This window comes from Dipodomys merriami, unplaced genomic scaffold (genome assembly GCF_024711535.1).
Source record: "Dipodomys merriami isolate MVZ:Mamm:240054 unplaced genomic scaffold, mDipMer1.0.p SCAF_17, whole genome shotgun sequence".
Taxonomy (NCBI): Eukaryota; Metazoa; Chordata; class Mammalia; order Rodentia; family Heteromyidae; genus Dipodomys; species Dipodomys merriami.
Window position 1 is genome coordinate 9,796,285 of NW_027203048.1, and position 27,065 is coordinate 9,823,349.

The 27,065-nt window shown below is 46.5% G+C and overlaps 1 protein-coding gene across 1 annotated transcript; it reads left to right on the plus strand.

Annotated features, from left to right (window-relative positions):
* Positions 1 to 12,297: 12,297 nt before the first annotated feature.
* On the plus strand, positions 12,298 to 20,484 carry Tcf23 (transcription factor 23). The gene is made up of 3 exons (XM_070025221.1): positions 12,298 to 12,536; positions 13,106 to 13,348; positions 16,024 to 20,484. The coding sequence occupies exons 1-3, from the start codon at positions 12,315 to 12,317 to the stop codon at positions 16,201 to 16,203; spliced, it is 645 nt and encodes a 214-aa protein (XP_069881322.1). The 5' UTR covers positions 12,298 to 12,314; the 3' UTR covers positions 16,204 to 20,484.
* The last annotated feature ends 6,581 nt before the right edge of the window (positions 20,485 to 27,065 follow it).

The following is a 27,065-nucleotide window of genomic DNA, read 5'->3' on the forward strand; positions in this document are numbered from 1 at the left end:
TATGTGGTACTGAGGAATCGAACCCAGGGCCTCATTCATAAAAGGCAAGCACTCTACCACTGAGTCACCTCCCCAGCCCCATATTGTGGCTTTTTTTTTTTGCTTGTTGTTGTTGTTTTGTTTTGCTGTTCCTGGGGCTTGAACTCAGGGCCTGGGTGTTGTCCTGAGCCTCTTTGTGGCTCAAGGCTAACATTCTGTCACATGAGCAACAGCACCACTTCTGGCTTTTATTTAGTAGGGTTTTTTGTTTGTTTGTTTGTTTTAATTGGAGATAAGAGTCTCACAGAAGCAGGCTCACCCTTGTAATCCTAGCTACTCAGGAGGCTGAGACGTGAGGATCATGGTTCAAAGCCAACCCAGGCAGGAAAGTCCATGGGACTCTTATCTCCAATTAACTACCAGAAAAACAGAAGTGGTGGGCTGGGAAGGTGGCTCAGTGGTAGAGTGCTTGCCTTGCATTCATGAGACCCTGGGTTCAATTCCTCAGCACCACATAAACAGAAAAGGCTGGAAGTGGCACTATTGCTCAAGTGGTAGAGCACTTGAGCTGAAAAACTCAGGGGCAGCGCCCAGGCCTAGAGTTCAAGCCCCATGATCGACAAAAGAAAAGAGGGGGTGCTGGGAAGGTGACTCAGTGGTAGAATGCTTTCCCTTGCATGCATGAGGCCCTGGGTTCGATTTCTCAGCACCACATAAGCAGAAAAAGCCAGAAGTGGCGCTGTGGCTCAAGTGGTAGAGTGTGAGCTTTGAGCTGAAGAGCACAGGGACAGCGCCCAGGCCCAGAGTTCAAGCCCCATGACCAGCAAAACAACAACAACAACAAAATTTCACAGAGATAAGAGTCTCAAGGAGGGGCTGGGAAGGTAGCTCAGCGGTAGAGTGCATGCCTTGCAAGCATGAGGCCCTGGGTTCGATTCCTCAGCACCACATAAACAGAAAAAGCAGGAAGTGGCGCTGTGGCTCCAGTGGTAGAATGCTAGCCTTGAGCTGAAAGAGCTGAGGGACAGCGCCCAGACCCAGAGTTCAGGCCCCACGACCGGCAAAAAAAAAAAAAAAAAGAGTCTCAAGGATTTTATTTGCCCAGGCTGGTGTAATTTTAGTTCACATTGTCCAACTCACTAATAATGTTTCACATCTTTTTATGTGTTTCTGGGCTATTTGCATTCTAATCTTAGGCTTTTTTTTCCCTGATCCTGGGGCTTGAATCCAGGACCTGGCACTGTCCTTTAGCTTTTGTGCTCAAGACTAGAGCTCTACCATTTGTTTTGTTTTTTGGGTCCGGTCGTGGGGCCTGAACTCTGGGCCTGGGCGCTGTCCCTTAGCTCTTCAGCTCAAGGCTAGCACTCTACCACTTGAGCCACAGCGCCACTTCCGGCTTTTTTTCTTTTTGCTTATGTGGTGCTGAGGAATCGAACCCAGGGCATCATGCATGCAAGGCAAGCGCTCTACCACTGAGCCACCTCCCCAGCCCCTAGAGCTCTACCATTTGAAACACAGCCCCATTTCCATCTTTTTGGTGGTTAATTGGAGATAAGCATCTCATGGAGTTTCCTGCCTGGGCTAGCTTTGAACCATGATCTTCATGTCTCAGTCTCCTGGTAGCTAGGATTACAGGCGTGAGCCACCGGTGTCTAACTGAGCTTTTTTTTTTTTCCTCAAGGCTGGCACTATACCATTTGAGCCACAGCTCTACTCCCAGCTTTTTGGTGCTTAATTGGAGAATAACAGTCTCACTACCAGGTTCACTCAGTAGGCTGAGATCTAAAGATTGTGGTTCAATGCCAGCCAGGGCAGGAAAATCCATGAGACTCTTGTTGGTTGTGGGGCCTGAACTCTGGGCCTGGGCACTGTCCCTCAGCTCTTCAGCTCAAGGCTAGCACTCTACCACTTGAACCACAGCGCCACTTCCAGCTATTTCTGCTTATGTGGTGCTGAGGAATCAAACCTAGGGCCTCATGCATGCAAGGCAAGCACTCTACCACTGAGCCACCTTCCCAGCCCTCCATGGGACTCTTTTGTTTTTGTAACTGTTGGTTGTGGGGCTTGAACTCTAGGCCTGGGCACTGTCTTTGAGCTGGTCAGCTCAAGGCGAGTGCTCTACCTCTTGAGCCACAGAGCCACTTCCAGTTTTCTGGTGGTTTATTGGAGATCAGAGTCTCATGGACTTTTCTGCCCAGGCTGGCTTTGAACCATCATCCTCAGATCTCAGCCTCCTGAGTAGCTAGGATTACAGGCATGGGCCATCAGTGCTCCTCTCCATGAGACTCTTATAACTAATAAACTACTCTCCAAAAAGCTGAAAGTAGAGCTGAGGCTCAAGTGGCAGAGTACTAATCTGGAGTAAAATAAGCTTAGGGACAGCACCCAGGTCCTGAGTTCAATCCTCAGGACTGGTACACACACACACACACACACACACACACACACACACACACACACACACACACACACACACACACACACACACACACACACACACACACACACACACACACACACACACACACACACACACACACACACACACACAGAGTACTAATCTGGAGTAAAATAAGCTTAGGGACAGCACCCAGGTCCTGAGTTCAATCCTCAGGACTGGTACACACACACACACACACACACACACACACACACACACACACACACACACACACACACACACACACACACACACACACACACACACAGTCTCTCTCTCTCTCTCTCTCTCTCTCTCTCTCCCTCTCACAAACTTCCTGCATAGGCTGGCTTTGAACCTTGATCTACCGCTTGAGCCACAGCTCCACTTCCGGTTTTCTAGTGGTTTATTGGAGATAAGAGTCTCATGCACTTTTCCTGCTCGGGCTGACTTTGAACCAAGATCCTCAGATCTCAGCTTCCTAAGTAGCTAGGATTACAGGCATGAGCCCCCAATGCCCGGCTTTATTTCCCCTTCTTTTCTCCTTTCTTTACTTCTCTCCCCACTCCTTCTGGTGCTAGGGATCAAACCCAGGCCTCATTCTACCACTGGGATGCATTCCCAGCCCTCATATTGTGTTTTAGTAATTGGGGAGGCCTCTCACCTTTATTCCGTGTCAGTCTAATGAAAGTTTGTCAAGTTGCTCATCTTACCAAACATTGTGTAATGAAATTTTGTAGCTTTTTTATTTTATTTTATTTATTTTTATTTTATTTATTTTTTGGTTGGTGTTGGGACTGAACTCTGGGCCTGGGTGCTGTCCCTCCGCTCTTCTGCTCAAGACTAGCGTCCTACCACTTGAGCCACAGCGCCACTTCTGACTTTTTCTGCTTATGTGGTGCTGAGGAATCGAACCCAGGGCCTCATGCATGCAAGGCAAGCACTCTACCACTGAGCCACCTTCCCAGCTCTTTTTTTTTTGGGGGGGGGGGGGTCCGGTCATGGGGCCTGAACTCTGGGCCTGGGCGCTGTCCCTCAGCTCTTCAGCTCAAGGCTAGCGCTCTACCACTTGAGCCACAGTGCCACTTCCAGCTTTTTTCTTTTTGCTTATGTGGTGCTGAGGAATCGAACCCAGGGCCTCAGGCATGCAAGGCAAGCGCTCTACCACTGAGCCACCTTCCCAGCCCCCTTCCCAGCTCTTGTAGCTTTTTTAATGTTCCATATTATTTTTCTAGTTTCTGTTTTATTTATTCTTTCTCTAATTTTCATTATTTTCTTTCTTCTGTCTGATTTGAGTTTGGTTTGTTCTTCCCTTCTCCATTTTCTAAGGCAGTTAGGTGGTGTGTTTTTCAATGTTATTGATGTGAGATCATCCTTCTTTCCACTTGTTTGTTTGTTTGTTTGTTGAAGCAAGGTATCATTATGCACCGCAGTGTGGCCTGGTTACTAATAATCTTCCTTACTCAACTTCTAAGTGCTAGGATTATAGGTATGCCTACATATCCAGGATTATTTCTTCATCCTTTTAATGTAAACATCTGCAGCTCTAATTTAGTTTTAGCCATATTCCATACATTTAGCTTATTTTTGTTTTCGTTCCTCTCAAATAATTTTGCAATTTTCCTTGACATATCTTATTCAAATACTGATATGTAAAGGGTCAATGTTTTAATTCCTGCTTGTTTGTAAGTCTTCCCATATTGGTTTTTTTTTGGGGGGCGGGGGTCAGTTGTGGGGCTTGAACTTTGGGCCTGGGTGCTGTCCCTCAGCTCTTCAGCTCAAGGCTAGCTCTCTACCACTTGAGCCACAGCACCACTTCCCATTTTCTGAGCAGTTTATTGGAGATAAGAGTCTCTCGGAGTTTTCCTACCCAGGGTGGCTTTGAACCACGATCCTCAGATCTCAGCCTCCTGAGTAGTGAGGATTACAGGTGTGAGCCACTTGTGCGGGGCTTCGCATATTGTTTCTTTGTCTCTCTCTCTTTTTTTTTTTTTTTTTAAAAGCAGAGTCTCACTACATATCAAAAGCTAGTCTCGAATCCACTATATTGCTGAGGATGGCCTCAAATTGATGATTCCCCTGCCTCAATATCTCAAGTGCTAGATTATAGGCATGCACTATCACACCCTACTTCTTGTTGCTATCTGATACTATTGTGTTTGAACATAGTTTGTATGATTTCAACCTTTTAGTGGGCTAATACATGGACTGTTTTGCAAAATGTGCCATATGAACTTGAGAAAAATGGATATTGTCTGGTTGAATGGCATGTTCTTTGATGTCTGTTAACTTTAGCTGGTTTATGGTATTCCTCTCATCTTATGGCCCTATTGATTTTCTGCCTAATCGTTTGAATAGTCAGTCTACTTCCAGGATAGATGGTGCATGAGTCATGAGTCTTGCCCTGAGGTATCACTGGGCTGACAGTAGACCCTGTGATCAGAAGAAACGCTGCCCATGATTGGTGCCTTCAAGATTCTTTGTTCCTCAGGAGCAATGCTTCCTTAGAGAGTTACAAAGGATTGGAGAGTAAGGTCACTAAATGAAAATTCTTCACATACTTCTTCTTTTTTTTTTTTTTGTCGGTCGTGGGGCTTGAACTCTGGGCTTGGGCCCTGTCCCTCAGCTCTTCAGCTCAAGGCAAGCGCTCTACCACTTGAGCTATAGCACCACTTCCGGTTTTCTGGTGGTTTATTGGAGATAGGAGTCTCACGGTCTCTCCTGCCCGGGCTGGCTTTGAACTGCGATCCTCAGATCTCAGCCTCCTAAGTAGCTAGGATTACAGGCGTGAGCCACCAGCGCCCGGCCTTCACATACTTCTTAGCTTCTAGAGTAAATCTAAATCTAGCCAACCCTGGAACAAGCTATATTATCTTGTTTTCAATGCCAAGATTTTCCCTCGACAGAAATATGTATAAATAAGTATGAGATACCTGGATTAAAAGGAAGCTTTGCTGAGATCAGTATTTCTGATTATCTCCTTTTTTGTTGTTGTTCTGAAGCTTTTTTGACCCAAAGTTAATTCACTGTAATACAGTTAGGAATAGGTAGAGTTTTTGGCTTGTGTAATGAAAGCTCCACAAGCAATGGGATTCAGAGAACTTGGTGAACACATTGTAAGTGCTAGGAGGATGGTATGCCAGAAGAGGGCAAGAAAGCTATGTACCCCTTGCTCCACCCCCATAGAGATTCTTGAGTTGTATTCTTTATGATATACTGAATTTTGTGAGCTGCTCTCGCAAGTTACCAAACACACAGCAGTCACATGAACTCCTGTTCATAGCCTTTTAAAAGTACAGGTGGTTCTAGAACCTCAAATTAGCATCTGACATGGAGGCAGTCTTGTAGGACTGAACCCCTTTAATTTATGGGCCTGATGTGAATGCCAGGTGCAGGGTGTCAGAATTTTTGTTGGACTTCAGCTTGTTGTGTGGAAAATTGGAGAAGGTATATCAGAAAAGACTGGACATTGGTGTCCAGTAGTGTCGTGAAGAATAAAACCTCCCATTGTTGTAATGAAAATATTTAGGGTAACTGCAATTCACCCTGACCATTGCCTGTCTTGTTTTGTGTTACTTATTCTATGTTTAGCAAAACTTTTGTTGACCAAGTGAATGGGACTTTTCTTCATTTGGCATCCAGGTTGTAAATGTGAGATTGTAGTGCAGTTGATTTAGTTGCTGGTCATTTCCTGTTAGAGATGTTATCTACCACACAGTCTTCCCACCTCCCGTTCCAACCCAAGGCTTAAGAACATTGCGTTCCATTTCTTTCAAATGCTCTATAGCACACTCTACTCAGAAAGTTTCAAGTGATTGTTTCAGGGATGCATAGATTAATGATAGTAGTCTAAGAGAATTTAACTTTTGCCACCCTTCTTTTTCTCCCCATTTTCTTTTCTGTTTAACTTGTAGATTTTAAATACAGTAAGGGAGAGAAGGAAGAAGCTGCTTCAAGAACTACCCTGAGTATTCTGGGAGAAATAATTATCATAAGAGAAATGCCAGACAACTGCAGATAGGGAAAAGTTCAAAAACAAAGAACAATGTGGAAGCAGGGGATCACAAGTTCAAGGCCAGCCTGGGCTCATAGGGTGCTCAAAGCTAGTTTGCACTACATTGGGAAGCCCTGTCTCAAAAAATAAGAAAAAGCAGCAACAACAAAGGAAAAATCAATACATTTCTGATTGTCAACTGGTTTATTAAATAATTGGTGAACTCTTAGGGAAAAATGAGCATCACACTCAGAGTGAATTTAAGTAAAACAATTCCTGTAGAACACACAGCCATCTGAAGTGGTTTATAGACTGTGTCATCAGACAAAGGCAGTTGTCTCAGTGTACTTTGTGTTGCTATAACAGAATACTTGAGACTCGGTGTTTTATAAAGAACAGAGAGTTATTTCTCATAGTTCTGTGAGATCCAAGGTGAAGGGACTCTCATCTGGCTTCCTGTGTGTTATTCCATGATGAAGGTTGAAGGGCACTAAGTAGGAGGATGAGGAAGAGGAAGAGCAGAGAACAGAGAACAATATGGGTTGAACTTGCTTTGATGGAGAAAATAAACCCATTTCAACAATAATAATGCCTTTAATCTATTTATGAGGACTCTTGTGCTTTAATTATTACTTAAAAGTTCCACCTTAGGTGGGATGGGAGGGAAAAATGGGAGAGAGTGAAGGAAGGGGTAGTGTTGTCCAAAAAGAAATGTACTCATTACCTGAAATATATAACTTTAACCCTTCTGTATGTCACCTTTATAATAACAATTAAAAAGAGAAAAAAAAAGTCCCACCTCACAACACTGTTGCTTTGGGGATTAAGTTTCCAACACATACATTGAAACCACATCAGCAGTGGTATCTGGCCTTTTGCTTTTTAGAATTAGAAATAAGCCGGGTGCAGGTGGCTTATGCTTGTAATCCTAGCTACTCAGGAGACTGAGATCTGAGGATCATGGTTCAAAGCCAGCCTGGGCACTCTTCAATTAACCACCAGAAAACCAGAAGTGGCAATATGGTTCAAGTGGTAGAGCGCTAGCCTTGAGCTGAAGAGCTTAAGGACAGTGCCCAGGCCCAGACCAACAAAAACAAATAAAAAGAAAAAACCACAACACTGCAGGTGAGCACCAGGATGTCAGCTTATAAATTTATTCTGGGGGCTGGGAAGGTGGCTCAGTGGTAGAGCGCTTGCCTTGCATGCATGAGGCCCTGGGTTCAATTCCTCAGCACCACATAAGCAAAAAAAAAAGCTGGAAGTGGCGCTGTGGCTCAAGTGGTAGAGCGCTAGCCTTGAGCTGAAGAGCTGAGGGACAGCGCCCAGGCCCAGAGTTCAGGCTCCCAACCGACTGGACCCAAAAAATAAGTAAATAAATTTATCCTGTTCTATAGTAGTTCTGTCTGTATAGGATATTATTTGCAACTTTTTCTATCTGTAGTCTAGCTATTTGGAAAGTTAAAAATGTAATCTGTTTTATTTTTTGTCTTCTCAAGAAATAAATCCTTTTATTAAATGGTAGAATTTTTGTGTTGAGACATGGTAGGGTTTGACTTATAGCAGGACAGCACATGAACCTTGAAAGTACCTCTTATCTACCCAGTTTAGGGTCAAATTGAAGACAGTTCCATATTTCCTTCTGAGATCATCAAGGACCTTTGCAAATAACTTTCATTTTATGCCCAGAATCTCCTAAGATATATAAGGTTTTACATAAACTTGTCCAGAATACTAACATTTAACTAGTCTGGGTTCCATGACAAATGCAACTGAGTTATGTTTTCCAAATAAACTCACCAGACAGGTCAAGTTAGACAGTGAATACTATATGATATTGAAAACTTGAACAAAATGCATCTGTCCTCTGGTCTCAAGCAGAAATCAAAGTCCCCAATACGAACAATATTATCCTCCACCCCTTCTCCCTGGCATTCGTGCTAGCTGAGCCAGCCCCGTCCACCTGCGCCAGTGGCAGTGTGGTCCCTCCATCAGCAGTCACTACATGAAGCCAACTTCTAGAATTCAGCTCCTTCTGCATCTCCAGAGCCTCACAACTCCAGCTCTGAGCAGTCTCTTATGCTGCACAGTCCTACAGTTCCAGGGAGCTGTCAGGTCACATGAGAAAAAGCAAAGCATCCCAAACCTTAGAAATAACAACCAGTAATGAGGTATGGCTCAGTTGGTAAAGCACCAGCCAATAAGTGAAAGCATCAGGTGCCAAGTTCAAGTCCCAGTCTCAGAAAAAAAATAAAAAAGAAATAACAATCAAGCCTAGGAACAAATACTACTAGCTCAAGAGCTTATAATCAATTCTAATTTGCCTTCCCAAAACAGTGTGGGGTGAAGGGCAAGGCCTTCCATGTCATATTGAGGTCATCAACCCCAAACCATAGCAGAACTGTAATATAAACCAGAACAGACTATAGATAAAGAAAAAAGGAGATCAAGGGTCCAGAATCGCTCTGCTTTCAGCTTTTTCAGGGTATCAGCCCATCTCCATTCACTATTCAACCAGAGTCCAACCAAGATCCTATATAGGACACCTCACTCTTCTTATCTGCATCTCAGCCTCCTTCCAATTTCTTGGGTTTCTCTTCCATCTGTGTGTGTGTGTGTGTGTGTGTGTGTGTGTGTGTGTGTGTGTGTGTGTGTGTGTGTGTGTGTGTGTGTGTGCGCGCGCGCGCGCGTGCTGATCCTGGGTCCTTGACATTCTTTTGCTTAAGACTAGTACTCTACCATTTGAGCCACAGATCCACTTCTACCTTTTTTTTTTTGCCAGTCCTGGGGCTTGAACTCAAGGCCTGGTCACTGTCCCTGAGCTTCTTTTGCTCAAGGCTAGTGCTCTACCACTTTGAGCCACAGCACCACTTATGGCCTTTTCTGTTTATGTGGTACTGAGGAATGGAACCCAGGGCTTCATGCATGCTAGGCAAGCACTCTACCACTAAGCCACATTCCCAGCCTCTGCCATAGCTTGTTAATACCATCACAGGGGCTCTGGAGGGGCTTCAGGGCACTGCCCTCTAATTTTGATTTGGATGAGCATATTGCCCATCTCTCTCATAGCTTGCTCTTGTTGGCTATGTCTGCCGACTTCCACTCACACATCTTATTGATGACCCAGAATCATCATTTTTGATTTACCAGGACCTACTTGCTGCTTTCTTTTTTTTTCTTTTTTCTTTTTTTTTGTCGGTCGTGGGGCTTGAACTCTGGGCCTGGGCGCTGTCCCTCAGCTCTTCAGCTCAAGGCGAGCGCTCTACCACTTGAGCTACAGCGCCACTTCCAGTTTTCTGGTGGTTTATTGGAGATAGGAGTCTCGGGTCTCTCCTGCCCAGGCTGGCTTTGAACTGTGACCCTCAGATCTCAGCCTCCTGAGTAGCTAGGATTACAGGCGTGAGCCACCAGCGCCCGGCAAAATCTTTTTTTTTTTTTTTTGTCGGTCGTGGGGCTTGAACTCTGGGTGTGGATGCTGTCCCTGCACTCTTTAGCTCAAGGCAAGCGCTCTACCGCTTGAGCCATAGCTCCACTTCCCTACTTGCTGCTTTCAACACCCAGCATTCTCAAGTCATGTAGACAGTGCTGATGGGGAGACAGAAAGATGCTTGATGCAAGGAAGGTAAATAAATAAATCTATTGCCTAATGAAACAATGGATTTGTTTCCATAGAAATGCACAAAATCCATTGGACAAGGAGTCACTTTCCCCCCCTTTCTTTCTTTCTTTCTTTCTTTCTTTTTTTTTTTTTTGGTCCAGTCGTGGAGCCTTGAACTCTGGGCCTGGGCACTGTCCCTCAGCTCTTCAGCTCAAGGTTAGCACTCTACCACTTGAGCCACAGCGCCACTTCTGGCTTTTTTCTTTTTGCTTATGTGGTGCTGAGGAATGGAACCCAGGGCCTCATGCATGCAAGGCAAGCATTCTACCACTGATCCACTTTCCCAGCCCCTCTTTTTCTTTCTTTCTTTCTTTCTTTCTTTCTTTTTTTGTCGGTCGTGTGGCTTGAACTCTGGGCCTGGGTGCTGTCCCTCAGCTCTTCAGTTCAAGGCTAGCACTCTACCACTTGAGCAACAGTGCCACTTCCGGTTTGCTGGTGGTTTATTGGAAATAAGAGTCTCACAGATTTTTCTGCCCAGGCTGGCTTTGAACCACAATCTCAGATCTCAGCCTCCTGAGTAGCTAGGATTACAGGTGTGAGCTACTGGCATCCAGCTCACCTTTTCTTTTTTTATTAATATTATTTTTTTTTAAATTTTTGCCAGTCATGGTGCCTGAACTCTAGACCTGGGCGCTGTTCCTTAGCTCTTCAGCTCAAAGCTAGTGCTCTAGCACTTGAGCCACAGTGCCACTTCCGGCTTTTTCTGCTTATGTGGTGCTGAGGAATCAAACCCAGGGCCTCATGCATGCAAGGCAAGCACTCTACCACTGAGCCACCTTCCCAGCCCCTCACCTTTTCTTAATAATGCTTTCCTGATTCTTCTTTCCTTACTCTTCTTAAATGAACTGGCAGTCTTATAAGCTACTTGGAAGAGTTGGCCCATGGGGATTGATATGTGCATACTTGTGCTCTGATCACAATGAGCTTAACTGATATACAAGAGCTCCCCTCACATTACTTGTGTGTGCGTGTGTGTGTGCGCACACGCGTGCACACATGTGCAGACTCAAGGCCTGGGTCCTATAGTGGGCAGCTTTCTCAAGGTCAGAATAATCTCTACCACTGAAGGAATTCTGGGCTTCACAGACAGCTTTACTCCCTGAATTTCAACATCAAACCATGTCCTGCATTGGACAAGTACCTGTTAGAAGGTATATTTACAGTGTACAGAATTCTAGAGATGTTTTGTTGTTTTGTACCTCCCCCGCCCCTGTAAGGCATTTGAACTCAGGGTCTCATGCTTGCTAGGCAAGGACTCTAGTGCTGAGCCATTCCTGCAGCCCTTGTGTTGGCCCCTTATTTGTCCATCCCTGCCACAGAACTGTGTCTGTTGAGTAATTCAAATAACAGGATTCCCAGTGGCAAAACAACATAGGGTAAAGGGCAAGGCCTTCCAAGTCCAATGACTGCTTGTGTTCTCACTCCTGGTCCCTACTTAATGGAGTTGACACTGGGAAAGTTATTTTACCTTGTATCTCACTTTCCCTATCTCTAAAGAAACTTTCCTTCCCTCCAGCCTTGCTCTGGGAAATAGACCATAGGCATGAAGCACTGTGCACAATGCCTGTCCTAGAACATGGAGCTGTTAGGAAACTAGCCAGGTAAGGGACACTAGCTCTGTGAGTTCGAAGTCTTCATAAATGAAGGACACAGCACAAAGGATGGCAGCATTCTCTGGGCAGAGCTGCAGGGGGGGGCATTGGATGGCATGGAAAGACAGAAGTAAAAGCAGTGGGTCCAAGTGGGGGGCATGTTTGGGAGATGTGGAGTAGTGTTCTGAGGCTGGAAGGTCCCAGGAATTGGCCAGAGGAGGGAGAGGCCTTTCCTGGATGTGTGAGGGATGTGGGCCGGCATGCAGGACAGAGGTTCAGGACCCCACCATGAACCTGAGCATCATAGCTGAAGCTACGGGTCCCACCTAGGATTGCTGTTGGGGTCAGCCATGGCCCAGAGGGCACTTCTTCCCACCCTTCCTCTGCCTTCTTCTGCATGGGCTGCATCCCAGGGCTTGGCCACTCCCAGCATCCCGTGCCCCCACCCCTCTGCGGGGATGGGAGGCAGGCCGAGGCTTCTCGCGGGGGCTGTGCCGGGTGGGCAATTTTCCCAGAGCAAGGAGCAAAGCAGGACTGAGTTGGCGCCAGCTTTCTCCGATGTGGACATTGCTGGCTGGATGGCCAGCTTGTCCCAGCTAGCTTGAGCCCAAGGGCTCTCCCCACGCACTGTGTTCCTGCTCTGGGGGCTGCAGCTCCCTATCCCAGGGGAGTGGCATGGCGCAGCGGGAGGCCCGAGGGGCACCAGCAATGCCAGGAATGGGCCATGGCCGGACTAAGGCCAAAGCACGGTCGCTGCCAGGCACTGACAGAAAGAAGAGCCGTCCCAGCAGGACAAGGCAGGACCTATGGGAAGAGACCAGCTGGAGTGACCAAAGATGGAGCCGAGCTGCCCCTAGTCCTCGAGGAAGCAGGGCTAAGGGGCCAGCTCATGGGAGGGTAAGGAAACCCTGGACCAGAGGAGGGAGGTGGGGGAAGCAGAGGTTTCAGGGTGCTGAGGGCCTCCTCAGTGCACAGCTGCTACTCTTAAAGCTCATGGTTCCGTGCGGATCAGCTGGGACACATTACACCTAGTCTTACCAGAAGAACAGCTCAGAAAGTAGGCCCAACTCATTCCTCCTGAGGAAACTGAGGCTGGAGAAGGGTGCTGGAGCAGCAGGCAGCCGCCTCTTCGTCGGAGGCTGGCTGGGTCAATGAAGGTCAGCCCTATTGAGCAAGGCCTGGCTCCTTGTTTCCTGTGACCCCACGGGTAGACAGGATTCAGACTAGGGACTACTGTTCGTGGAGTAGGACTCAGGTTCTGAGTCAAACTTTGCCATTCCTGTTGCCGTCCAAGCCAGCCCAGGCCTCCCTCAGCTATAAAACAGCTAGACAGAGAAGCAGGGAGGCTCAGCAGTGTTCTACTTCCAAATCTCTGCTCCAGCAGGAGACGTGGCCCTAGAATGCTGTGAGAAGTGAGGGGCAGCTGGGGTGGTGGGGCAGCCCACTGATCCGGGCTCTCTGTGCAGAGCGAAGCCAGTCCCGAGAACGCAGCCCGGGAGCGAAGCCGGGTGAGGACCTTGCGCCAGGCTTTTCTGGCCCTGCAGGCGGCTCTGCCAGCTGTGCCACCAGACACCAAGCTCTCCAAGTTGGATGTACTGGTACTGGCTACCAGCTACATAGCCCACCTCACCCGCACACTCGGTCATGAGTTGCCTGGGCCTGCCTGGCCCCCCTTCCTGCGTGGACTCCGCTACTTGCATCCTCTCAAGGTACCTCATGAGCTGGGGGACTAAGGGCGGGTGGAGGAGGTTTAACATCCGGGGCTTTGGGGAAGAGCATGGAATGAGGGCACACTGGATATGAACTCTGTGCATGGGGATGCAGTTCCTCCAAAAGGAGGGAAAGGTTCTGGGGGTTGTAGTGTCAGGGGAGAAGGAAGGCTCTAGGGCTGGGGCTTGGGCAAGAGAAATAAAATACAGATGAGTCCTCAGTGGACAGCGGCCCCTCCCCCTCGCTGTGCCGGCCTCCATGTTCTCTAGACTCCAGTTGTGGATATCTACCCTCTATGGAGGAAGCAGCGTTCTAGAAGCAATTGAGCTGTGGGGACGGCAATGTGGGGCCAAGGGCTTTCAGCAGCTACCAGATACCAGACTGTTCCTAGCTTTCTGAACCTCTGCTTTATTATATGCAAAATGCATATACGAAATGGGCCTACCTTCTCTGCTAGAGTACAAAAGAGAAGAGAAGTACAGTTGCCACTGCAATAATAGCCATCATGATGTGGATGTTAAAGAGAAACCAGAAGTTGGGCTAAGTACTGTAAGTGTATTGTTAATCTCTTCATTGCTAAGAAGACCAAAGGAAGATGGAGGAAGAGGAGGAGTGGAGGGAGGTCAAGTGGCTAAATGCAGCAAGGCCTAGAGTGTCTTATTCACAATTGCTTCTGCATATTTTTCTCACAACGACTAAGTAGGTGTTTAGCAAGGAGCTTGTTAGCCAGGTAGCTCACATTTGTAATCCTAGCTACTCAGGAGGCTGAGATCTGAGGACTGAAGTTCAAAGACAGCCTGGACAGGAAACTCCATGAGACTTTATCTCCAATAAGCCACTAAAAAGCCAAAAGTGGAGCTCTGGCTCAAGTGGTAGAGCACCAGCCTTGAACAAAAAAGCTCAGGGACAATTCCCAGGCCCTTAGTTCAAACCACAGTACTGACACACTCCCCACATAAGAAGAGTTCATTTTTATGTTTGTCATTGATGACTCCATCCATAATCCTAGATACTCAAGAGACTGAGATATGGAGGATCACAATTTGAAAGAAGCTCAGAAAGAAAACTGTGAGACTTGACCTCCAAGTGAACCAGCAAAAAGCTGGACTGGAGGTATGGCTCAAGCAGTAGAGTACCAGACATGAGCAGGAAAACCAATCAAGAGTAAGACCCTGCTGAGTGCTAGTAGCTCACACCTGTAATCCTAGCAACTCAGGAGGCTGAGATCTGAGGATCACAGTTCAAAGCCAGCCTGGGCAGGAAAGCCTGTGAGACTCTTTCTCCAATAAACCACCAGCAAACCAGAAGTGGTGCTGTGGCTCAAGTGGTAGAGCACTAGTCTTGAGCTGAAGAACTGAGGGCTAGCACTCAGGCCCAGAGTTCAAGCCCCATGACCCATTAAAAAAAAAAAGCTATTATGCAAAATTCTTAGATTAAATGGGGCAACACAAATGTGCCACAGGGTCCTGGGTTGACATAGCATGGTCATTAGTTAGAAAATGGCCACCAAGGTAAGGCACTTATGTGTAGATCATGACCATTAAAAATGATGACGAATGGGTGACATTGTCCAGAAAGAAACGTACTGATGAGCTAAAAATTGTAACCTCTCTGTATACCACCTTTATGGTGACAATAAAAAAATAATTTAAATAAATGATGAAGAATGAATAAAGGAGAGACCTTGTTCAGGTTTAGAATTCTGGCAGATTAGTTAGCCAAGGAAGAATGTTTTCCAACCCAGCCCCAGCAGAGCCCTTTTCTCCCCTGACTTTTATTTTTATTATTTTATTTTAGCAGTACTGGAATTTGACTGGGCCTTGACTGGTTATTTCTTAGAAATATTTTTATTGTTATTATAAAGGTGATATACAGGGGTGACAGTTACATGTCAGTTAATGAGTATATTTCTTTTTGGACAACATCACTCCTCTCTCCCAGTTCCCTCCCAGTCTCCCTCCCATCCCCACCCACAAGCACTGGTTATTTTTTAGATAGGGTCTCGCTTCCTGCCAAGGCATGAACTTGGTCCATGATCCACCTATTTAAGCTTACTGTCATATAGGTGCATACTACTATACCCATCTTCTTTCTGTTGAGATGGAGTCTTAGGGACTTTCCTGCTGGGTTGACCTGGAACCAAGATCCTCCTGATCTCAGGCTCTCACATGGCTGGGACAAGCACACACCACGATGCCCAGCATCTGGTTGGGAAGGAATCTCATGTGTATTCTCCAGACTAGTCTTGTCTCAACTTCTCAAGTAGCTAGGATTATAGGCATGAGCCACTGGTGCCCAGGTCTCCTGGCATTTTCTCTGATCACTTTTGCTCCTGCTGGAAGAACCATCCTTTGAGAACCACAGCTGAGAAGGAGCCCTCCTATTGCTCTGCCCATTGCCTAGCCCCTGGCGATTGCTAGATTTGCTCAAGCGCACCTGTCCATTTGCCTGTCAATCATGTCTTGCTCCTTTTAGGGCCCTCACTCTTAGCTGGCTCCTCCAATGTTTTTCAGTCAGGCTCAGGATGCTGCGGTGGTGAGGAGGCTGCTGTGGTCTGGGTGCAATGGCTGGGAGAGGGCGTCAGTCAGGGAAGGGGAGCTTCCTGTAGCCAGGATTCTGGACTACGGAGGTGGCCCAACAGCACATAACCCAGTTCCCATCCCTTGCCTTGCAGAAGTGGCCCATGCGGTCTCGTCTCTATGCAGGAGGTCTGGAGTGCTCCGGCCTTGACTCCACCACAGTCATTGCTTCTGATCAAAGAACAAGGGATGCTGAGGTGGAGGCCCACATCTCTGGAGAGCCAGATATTCCCCTTCCCACCAAGTCACTCGTGTCAGCTCTCGGTGACAAATGACCCTCACACCCATCCTGCTCTCCTGGACTGTGACTCTCACTAACAGACCTGGATTTCTCTACCAATTCTACCTACTGTCTCCCCTTGGGCTCTCAGCCACTGGACTGGACTCAGGCTCTGCGCCCAAGGTCCAGCAGGAGGAAGAAGTGAAGCAGGATGGAGAGTCCCACGGAGCACAGGGCGGGTATCCTCACCTTGCCACCCGGGAGGAGGTCTTCCCTGGCTCTTCTGTGGCAGCATCAGGGAAGTGGGAAAGGACGGGGATGGGGTGCATTGGGTTCAAAGTCAGGTTAAGGCACCCCCCCTCCCTTTTCCCCCTCAGCTCCTACCAGCCCTCTGCACACCGCCAGAAGACAGTAATTACTGAGCAGATATGGAGGGACAGGCCAGAGTAACCACAGCCCCAGGTGCTGATGGGAACACAGGGGACTACAGCTCTTGGTGGAGGGTCACAGAGCCAGAAGGAACATTGAAGAAGAGAAGAGGCTTTTCCATCTTTCCACCAGATGCTTCTGCAGTGTCAAAGCGAGGAATTTAGGATTTTGTGTGTGTCTGGATCGGGGTCTTCCCAGCTGCCCCTCATCACAACATGTCTCTCCCTCACTGGGCCCTGCACCCTTCCTCTTTTTTCTTGGCAGGTTAAACTCACATTGCTTACATTCCTGTTTCCAGAGACACTCAGATACCCCTGGGCTATCCAGTGTGAGAAGATGTTTTTGTCTTTTCTTTTTTGGCACTGAGGATCGAACCCAGGACGTTGTGCTTACTAGGCAAGTGCTTTGCCACTGAGCTACATCTCAGCCCACAGTGGGAGAAGATTTTTATCCCAGAGGTAGTTCGATCTTCACTGAACCCGGCAGCCATTTGTAGTCTTACATTTGAAGGATTTCCTACATTCTTGAAGGACCTTGATACATTTGTATCCAGGAAGGACCAAGCTTTACACAAGAATATGTGTCCTCATGATGATCATCTTTATTTTATGTTAGAAACTTTACTGCCAGGAAAAACAAGTCAGGGGGAGAGGAAATGGGGGGGGGCTCCCCCTGGCTCCTGATACCATTATTGCCTAGAGCTTCATTGGCTCTGGAGCTACTTCTAAGATTGATCTGGAAAGGAGCCCCCAAGGCCAGTCTCTCTCCACAGGCATAGTCTTAATAGGCTCTCCCTAAGTCCTGCCATGGGGGTCAGAAATATGAAGATGGCTCTGAAGAGATCATTTGAGGACAGATCCCAGAGTCTGTGCACACTCAGAGGAACTTTCCTGGTCAGGTAATAGTTGCAAAGCTGGCCCCTGATATCCAGGTAGGGAAGGAAGCACCTTTTTGTTGTTGTTGTTCACATCGTAGCACCCAAGGCAGATGAGAGTCCCACCACTGCTGTTATTGTCACCCTGAGTGTAAAGGAGGGCTGGGCAGGTTGGGAGAGGCTGGGGTCTGTTCTTCCTTGGTAATGGCCGGGGCAGCAGGGAGAAGGGGGCCAGCGGGTGACTCAGCAAGCTGGGGCGGAGGTAGGAGACACAGAACGTCCCAGCCCGAGGTGCTTGGGGTGTGGGAGAGCAGCTGGGCTGTGGCTGGGAGCCATGGGAGAAGGCCTCAGCCAAGGCTGAACTCATAAATCTGCCTGGAACCACATCGCTGCAGCGGGACCCTGGGAGAGCTTGTGCTGAGCTGCTCCCCGGCAGCTGCACGGGGCCAGGCAGGGGCAAAGACCAGGTGTGGGAGGGCATGAGCAGTGTTCTTCTCAAGACCATAAAAGTCCACCCTGAATGTTCTATTTTTACTAGCAACTTCTCAGGTTGAGTTGGAGGGTGGTGAGGAGAGGCACAAATGGATTTCCCCCTGGTTCGTTGCAGGTAGTCTCTTTCTGGGCAGGAAGGGGCAGGCTTTGGGGGTATATACTGGAGGTCTCCTGAGAGCCCAGAGCTTCTCCTGAGTGGCCTTTGGTTTGGAGCTGCCCGGCCTCACCCTGTCAGATTCTAGTCTTCACCTCATTCCATGAAGCCCTTGGGGCCTTGAGGGTGACCACATTACCTTGGTGGAGAAACAAAGGGAGGACAAAAGAAAGATGAAGTTCGTGGAGGACTAAAGAAGACGAAACTCAGTAGAATAAGCTCTTTAAAAAAAAATCTTCCACCCCACCCCCCCCACTTAGGAGAGGAACACCAAGGCGTAATGTCTATGTGCATCTGATCATTTAAAATAACATTGATTGAAATGAACACCAGGAAATGGGGACACACACACACATACACACACACACACACACACACACACACACACACACACACACACACACACACACTATTTTTGAGACAAGATCTCACTATGTGGCCCAGGTTGGCCATGAACTCTAAATCCTCCCAGGGGCTCAGGCTTTAAATCTGGGGATACCAGAGGAAGGGATGGGCCTTTCTCTCTCTGATAAGCAAGATGCTGCTCTTGAGAAATGTTACCTTGGGGGCTGGGATCCATGCTCCCACCAGAACCAAAAGTGCTTTCCTTTGTCTTTCAGTAGAGGAAGACACCTGCTTGCTAGGAGACTAGTTCCTCCACACCAACACTAGGGGGCACTGGTGGGTAGGAGCAGTTGGAGGCAGCAAAACAACTGAGATATGGCTCCAACAACAGCTCCCTGAGAACAAGAGTGCTCCAAAAGTTAGCAAGAACGTGGGAAATAAGTGACGTGAAAGAGGCCTGGCTCAGGAGCCAGAGAGGTATCTGTACCCAAGTGGACCTGGTCCACCCAGTTTTCTTGTGCTACCTTTCCCATCCCCAGGTAGACAGGACTGAAAGTAGGAGGTAGGCAGGGCTGGGGGCTGAGATGAGGCTATGGAGTGAGAGGTGGCCTAGCGATAGTTACAGTGCTGACTGTAGAGTTCACTAAAGAGGAGATGAGAGTCATAGAAAGAGATCAAATCTTCCTCAAGAGAAATTCCTCCTCTCTTCTCTGATAGGAGCCTAGCTAGAATGAGCTAGACAACCCTCTCCCTGTGGTGGCACAAACCTTGTAAGCCTTTTCTATTCTAGATCAAGGGTAGGCAAACCAGGGCCAGAGGACCAAATCTAGCCTTCATCTATCTTTGTAAATAAAGTTTTATTGTTACACAGGTACACTCACTTGATTAAGTATTACTTATGACTTCTAGTTACTGAGATAGAAACTAAAAAGCTTACAATATTTACGATCTTGGACATATAGAAAAGGATTTTTGACATGAGCTAGTGTCTCATATCTGTAATCCTAGCTACTCAGGAGGCTGAGGTCTGAGGATTGTGGTTCAAATCCAGCTCAGGCAGGAAAGTCTATGAGACTCTTATCTCCAATCAAACAAAAAGATGTTGCTCAAGTGGTAGAGCACTAGTCTTAAGCAGAAAAAGCTAAGGGACAGTGCCCAGGTCCTGAATTCAAGCCACCCCCCCCCCAAAAAAAAGTAAAAGATAAAATGATTCTGAGCCAGACGCCTGTGGCTTACACCTGTAATCCTAGCTACTCAGGAGGCTGAGATCTGAGGACTGTGGTTCAAACCTAGCGTGGTCCGGAAAGTCCCTGAGACTCTTATCTCCAATAAACCACCAGAAAACCAGAAGTGGCGCTGTGGCTAAAGTGGTAGAGCACTAGCCTTGAGCTGAAGAGCTCAGAGATAGCATCCAGGCCCAGAGTTCAAGCCCCATGACAAGAAAAAAAAAAGATTCTGACCCTTGCTTTATCAGGTTGTTTAAAGGTATTAGAGGTATTCAAAGTTTAGTCTGGGAATATGGAGGTATTTTAAGGGACCAAAGTGCTTTTTGTAGTAGAGATTCTATTTGTCACTTGTTTAGCTGGCTTTGAGATCCCCTTGTTTCCTCTCCAGGGTTACACAGTTACACAGAGTTATAGAATCACTGGTGTACACCTCTATGCTCAGCTATTTGCCTTTTTTATTCCTATTATGTCACAAGTATCATAGAATTTTCTAGAAGCCATATGATATGTGTTATTGCAACAGATGGAATGCAGAATCAGATAGGAGAATCCAGCTATTAGGACAGACATGAAATATATGTACAAAAATGTAAAATAATACCCTTCTCACTAAATAGTTTCTAATATGCAAAGTATTTTTCACAGAAATGTTATGTATTGACCTAGACTAGGTTAAAGTAATCTGAGAATAAATATTTTAAAATGCTCTATTTTAACTTCTAGTGTGTTATATCAATAGATACAATCCATATAAGCAAAAGTTGTTCAGGGTTTGCCTTTGCACATGCTAAACAAGTGTTCTTCCACTAAGTTACATCCCCAACCCAGTGTTTGGCCTTTTTTTTTGGGGGGGGGGGTCCGGTCGTGGGGCCTGAACTCTGGGCCTGGGCGCTGTCCCTCAGCTCTTCAGCTCAAGGTTAGCGCTCTACCACTTGAGCCATAGCGCCACTTCTGGCTTTTTTCTTTTTGCTTATGTGTTGCTGAGGAATCGAACCCAGGGCCTCATGCATGCAAGGCAAGCGCTCTACCACTGAGCCAACTTCCCAGCCCCCCCACTTTTTTTTTTAAGAATGTAAAGGAGTCCTGAGACCAGAAATGTTCAACTCTAGATAGATTTTTCTGGGCTCTAGATAGATTGGTAATATTCAAGAATGATCCTAACCCAGACCCTGTCACTGTACCACCACAGCTCTACCTTCTGCCCAGGGCAGATACAATGGATTAGCTTTGTATTCTTGTTTTGTTTTGTTTTGTTTTTGTCAGTCATGGGGCTTGAACTCTGGGCCTGGGCACTGTCCTTCAGCTCTTCAGCTCAAGGCTAGCATGCTACCACTTGAACTACAGCGCCACTTCTGGTTTTCTGGTGGTTTATTGGAAATAAGAGTTTCATGGACTTTCCTGCCTGGGCTGGCTTTGAACCACAATCCTCAGATCTCAGCCTCCTGAGTAGCTAGGATTATAGGTGTGAGCCACCGGTGCCCAGCTTTAGCTTTGTATTCTTTATGCTGGATCCCACACTCTTCCCCAGCAAGCAGATTCCCTTCTTATTCTCTCCTCTTCATCACCACCAGCAGCAAATGTCCACTCACACTGCCAGCACCATCCCTGTTTGGAGGAGGAGGAGCTTCAGGAGTGAACTTGTCTCCTCCTGGTGTAATCTGGGTTTCTTCCTTCCCCCATGGTCATACCCCTGGCTTGGGAAGGTGAGGATAGTATCACCCGTGAGAGAGAGAAGCCTGCCACATAGCAAAGGACCAGCTGCTGAGCAGGAAAACAGGGGACAGGAGCTGGCTCTGGGCTTATGAATAGTGCACAGAAAGCATCCTGAAGAGGTAGGAGCTGCCTTCCAATGAGTTGTTGGTGTGGACAGAAGTGGGACCTCAGACCAAGTGTCATTAAATTAAAGTAGGTCAAGAAGTTTCAGCAAAGACAACTACGATTTTGGTTTTGGTTTTTTTAGTTAAGACTAGCCTTCTACCACTTAAGCCACAGCTCCACTTTAGGCTTTTTGGTGGTTAATTAGATATGAGTCTCACAGGACTTTTCCTGTCCTGGCTGGCTTTAAACCACAATCCTCAGATCTCAGCTTCCTGAGTAGCTAGAATTATAGGTATGAGCCATGGGCACCTGGAGGTTTATTAACCTCAGAAAAAGTAACAAAACACATGGTCCAGGAATCAAAATAGAAACAAGAATGACCAAAGAAGAAAGACCAAGTTGAATAACCCAGCCTGGCCTACCTAACTTTGGTGAAGCCAGATGCCAGTGTCTCATGCCTGTAATCCTAACTACTCAGGAGGCTGAGATCTGACGATCATGGTTCAAAGCCAGCCCGGGCAGGAGAGTCCGTGAGACTCTTATCTCCAATAAACCACCAGAAAACTGGAAGTGGTGATGTGGCTTAAGTGGTAAAGAGCTCACCTTGAGCTGAAGAGCTCAGTGACAGTGCCTAGGCCCAGAGTTCAGGCCTTATGACCAGCCAAAAAAAAAGGACTTTGATGGTTCAGAGCCACTGGATTTGGTCCAGGTTGAATGAGAAGATTCTAGTTCATCCGGCCCAGAACCATGGCTGATTCATGGCTGGCTGGGCTGCTAGAGATCTAGAGTCCACCCTCTCAAATGCAATGCAGGCACTCAAAACAGGTGAATATGAAAGTATCAAGATCTCAATGCTGTAAGGAAAAGAGTAGTTGGGTAAGCCAGAAGTTGAAGCAAAGTTCAGCTTTTATCCCTAAAGTGTTGCTACAGAGAAGATGAGGTTACATCCAGATGGAAACCCATCACAATTTGAAAACATAAGCATCCCAGGCCAAGAATTTGAGCTCCAGTACCAAAAAGGAAAAAAAGTAAATGGGTTAGAAACTGACTCAATTAATTTTGTTCTTTTTAAATAATACAAGGGAACGTCATTGTGCAAGTTTCATAGATGTGTCATATTCTTTAGACAAATTCACCACCTTTATCATATTCCCTTAACTTCTTTCCCTCCCCTCCTCCTTTTCAAACATGTGTTTTATTATTATATCTACATCTGTATAGCATAATATATAATTATATATGATTATATTATAGGATATTATTTAGTATATATAGGAAATATACTTGGAGACTCTTCACCCATAGAGGGCGCTAGAGGAAGCCCACAGGATGGGAGGAGCAAGGTGGGACTTGTTTTTTGCTGTTCTTTTCAGTGCCAGGGTGCTAGGGTGGTGACAGGTCTTTATCCTGGCAGGTACACTTCACTGAAGTTTCCAGCTTTTTCCTCTCTCTCAGAACAAGACTTTATTGTGCCTGTTAGAAGCTTGTGGTGTCAGCAGGGTATATGCTTGTAATCCTAGTACTAAGGAGGTTGAGACTGGAGGCCAGAAGCTAGCCTATGGCTGTGTAGTGACCCAATCAAAACAAGCTGGGCACTGCCTGTAATCCTAGCTACTCTGGAGGCTGAGATCTGAGGATCATGGTTTGAACCCAGCCCAGGAAGACAAATTGCTGAAACAAATCGGTGTCCAATTAACCAGCAGAAAACCAGAAGTGAAGCAGTAGCTCAAGTAGAGAGAACATCAGCCTTGAGCAAAAGAAGCTCAAGGATAGCACCCAGGAGTTTAAACTCAAGGACTGTACAGAAAGAGAGAGAGGAAAAAGAAAGGAAAAGAAAGAAAAAGAAAGAAGGAAGGAGGGAAGGAAGGAAGGAAGGAAGGAAGGAAAGAACAATAAAAAATATGCCAGTACCAGTGTTGAGGAACTCTTTCCTCTAAAGTCTGAGTTACACAGGCCTTCTCCAAACTTCTGGAACTCTTACCTCACCCACTTTTTTTTTTTTTTTGATCCGGTCATGGGGCCTGAACTCTGGGCCTGGGCGCTGTCCCTCAGCTCTTCAGCTCAAGGCTAGCACTCTACCACTTGAGCCATAGCGCCACTTCCGGCTTTTTTCTTTTTGCTTATGTGGTGCTGAGGAATCGAACCCAGGGCCTCAGGCATGCAAGGCAAGCGCTCTACCACTGAGCCACCTTCCCAGCCCCCCTCACCCACTCTTTAGCCACCACCCCTCAGGTGGCATCTGTGTTTCTTTGTCCTTTCCAGTTTGCCTTTTCCCTCAATTAAAATCACTATGATAGCCTGACATGGTGGACATGCTTGTAAATCCAGCACTCAGGAGGCTGGGGCAGGAGAGTCACAAGTTCTAGGTCAGCCTGAGCTAAACAGTGAGAGCCTATCTCAAAATAATAATGATTAAAAATAAATAAAGGCTAGATGCAGGTAGCTCATACATGTAATACTGGCTACTTACGAGGCTAAGATCTGAGGATCGTGGTTAGAAGCCAGCTCAGGCAGGAAAGTCTGTTATGAGACTCCTATCTCCAATTAAGCCTGGAAAAACCAGAAGTAGAGCAAAAGTTCAAATGGCAGAGTGCTAGCCTTGAGCAAAAAAGCTCAGGGATGGTGCCCAGGCCCTGAGTTCATGCCCCCGCACAGCTGGCACAAAAATAAATAAAACACAGATGTTAGAGTAGGTTTTTTTTAATTTTTGGTTTTGTTTTTGTTTTGTATTTCTAACTGATAAAACAGTAAAGCTAAAATTCTGGGGGTGTCTGATTCCCATTTTAAATAGGGACACTGAGGACTACAACTGTTGGTTGATCTGCACAGTCTTGCTGTCTTGTCATGATTACAGAAATAAACCAGGGACATGGAGAAAATGAAGCATAGTGATTGACTGCCTATCACCAAGATAGCCAGACTAAGAGCGATCTTTGTGAACACTATCCTGTTGGATGTTTGTCCTCTCGGGAGAAATGGCATCTTTCCTGAAGTGTTCATGACCGTCCTCAGTGGTGGCAATCACTGAGTCAGTGCACTGAATTGAGAGTGACCGCAGAGGCAGGTTGTCCTGACTGCATTTACCCTTATCTCTGTGTGTAGATAACATCATTAGAAAGGCTAATGCTTTAACCAGATTGTAAACATATTCATAGAAGATTGCCCCAGTGACCTGACAGGAAAGTTAAGTTGTGCAATTTGCCAGTGATAATATTTGCAGTTTGCAGGAAACCAAGAAGGATTTTTTTTTTTCTTGAGGAGCAGGAGGGAGGAAGAGGGTGGGCTAGATTTCTAATGATTTATAATGGCTGGTATATAATTATCCTAACCCAGTTAAATATCTCCATACTTCCTATCCCTTAAATCTCCGTTTAAATAAAGCAAAAGAGAAACTGCTTATTTTAAAACCTATTTTTGTATGCACTTTGCTGGTTTCTTAAACTTTTTTAAAGTATAAATTATAGATTGTGCCAAGTTTTTAGGTCTGTCAGGGGCACTAGACACAGCAAAGATAGAAGTTTCCTCCAACTTCCTATAGATGATATGTTTTATCCTGCAGATGTATTCTGGGAGCCAATCTTTTATTGAGTATTGGGATTTGAACTCAGGGCCTTGTGCTTTCCAGGCAAGTAGTCTACCATTTGAGACGTCCCCTGAGCCAGTTTTCAGTTAAAAAAAAAAAAGTTGGGGGCTGGGAAGGTGGTAGAGTGCTTGCCTGGCATGCATAAGGCCCTCGGTTCAATTCCTCAGCACCACATAAGCAGAAAAACCTGGAAGTGGCACTATGGCTCAAGTGGTAGAGTGCTCACCTTGAGCTGAAGAGCTGAGGGACAGTACCCAGGTCCAGAGTTCAGGCCCCATGACTGACAAAAAAAAAAAAAAAAAAGTGGGATCCATTCGGCTCCATTAAGGCCCTTAGAAACCCTATTTAACTGAGTGTTGGTAGCTACTCAGGAGGCTGAGATCTGAGGATCACTGTTCAAGCCAGCCCAGGCAGAAAAGTCCCCATGCTGGGGCTGGGCTTAGTGGTAGAGTGCTTGCCGTGCATGCATGAGGCCCTAGGTTCAATTCCTCAGCACCACATAAGCAGAAAAAGTCAGAAATGGTGCTGTGGATCAAGTGTCCTGAATGGAACACTTCACCATTACTAAGTTACAGAACACTACAGGACATTAACACTCAGGACATTAAAGGGGGGAAAAAATGAAGCCAAGGAAGGGTTTCCTCCTGAAGGAGAGCCAAAGACAGTGACAGAATGGACTTTAACAAGAACTAAAAATGGTACAAGCAATTGACAACAGTACTTTAGCCATCCTTTCCCCGCTAAGTTCAAATAGTATGAGAGGAGCTGACCATACCGCAGACCCAGATGTGGCCCTAGTTTCACTGGATGGACATGGAGTGAGCAAGCGCCAATCTTACTCCTTAGTACTGCTTGGCAACTCTTGCCTCTCCCTCAATTTAAAGAACACCAGCCCCTTTAAAGTTTGTGCCCTCTGATTGGCCCCTGATAGCCTTGTTGTTGGTGATTTCTCCTAATCCCCAAATCATTCCCTGAAGACTCCACAGAAAGACTTTGAGACCCCAATTCCCCTCCCTCTTCCTCCTGGTCCTTCTCCCTTTCTCCTCCTCCTCCTTCTTCTCCTTTTCCTCCTCCTCCTCTTTCTTCTTTTTTGGTGCTGGTCCTGCGGCTTGAACTTAGGACCTGAGTGCTGTCCCTGAGCTTTTTTTTGTTGTTGTTGTTGTTCAAGGCTAGAGCTCTATCCCTTGAGCCACCACTTCTGGCTTTTTTTTTGGTGGGGGGAGATGCTTAATTCTAGATAAGAGTCTCACAGGCTTTCCTGCCTGGACTGATTTCAAACAGTGATCCTCAGATCTCAGCCTCCTGAGTAGCTAGAATCACAGGTGTGAGCTACCAGCACCCAGCTCCCTCCCTATTCTTGTCACCTTTCAATATCCAGATGGATGATTTATCTAACATCTGGATCCCAGTTTTCTCTTGCCTCCCTATAACCATCTCCTCCTGTGGTATGCCCTTAACCTCATCACTATCAATAACGGCACCATTTCCAGAGTCTCTAGTTCAAGTATCCTGGTTTGATATGTTGATCTCTAGTCCCTATTCTCCAATTTCCCCTTGGCCACTGTTGGCAGTTCAGTAGCTCTTCAATCTTATTCCAACCTCTAATTAATTTTACCTTCTTCTGGTTTGCTAGCCAGCTCCCTCATGTCCTTGTTTCCTCTATCCAGCTCTGGCCCACTAATGTAGTTGCTACTTGAAGTCTCCTTTCCAAAAGCTCAACCTTGCCCAGTCTTCCCACTCCACACTTTACCCAAACATAGCTACCGTAAACATGCAACTGTGTTCATTGTTTCCCTTGAAATTCTCCACCAAAAATCTCCAGAAGATGTTTATCACTCTGGGGCAATCTTCTTCTCCGTGTTTCCTTTCTATACTCTAAAATAGTTACTTTTCATCTTCTTTTTCTCCTCAGAACCCTTCCAGCTTGCCTTCCACTCATACTTCATGAACAAAACAAGAAGCACCAGGCAGCATTTTCCATCTTCGCGCTAACTAT

Bases quoted from the DNA above. Each gene is read 5' to 3' on its own strand.
- Tcf23 (XM_070025221.1), top strand. From the start codon at position 12,315: ATGGCGCAGCGGGAGGCCCGAGGGGCACCAGCAATGCCAGGAATGGGC. The intron at 12,537-13,105 runs GTAAGGAAACCC...CTCTCTGTGCAG, and splicing joins AGGGGCCAGCTCATGGGAGG to AGCGAAGCCAGTCCCGAGAA. The intron at 13,349-16,023 runs GTACCTCATGAG...CTTGCCTTGCAG, and splicing joins GCTACTTGCATCCTCTCAAG to AAGTGGCCCATGCGGTCTCG.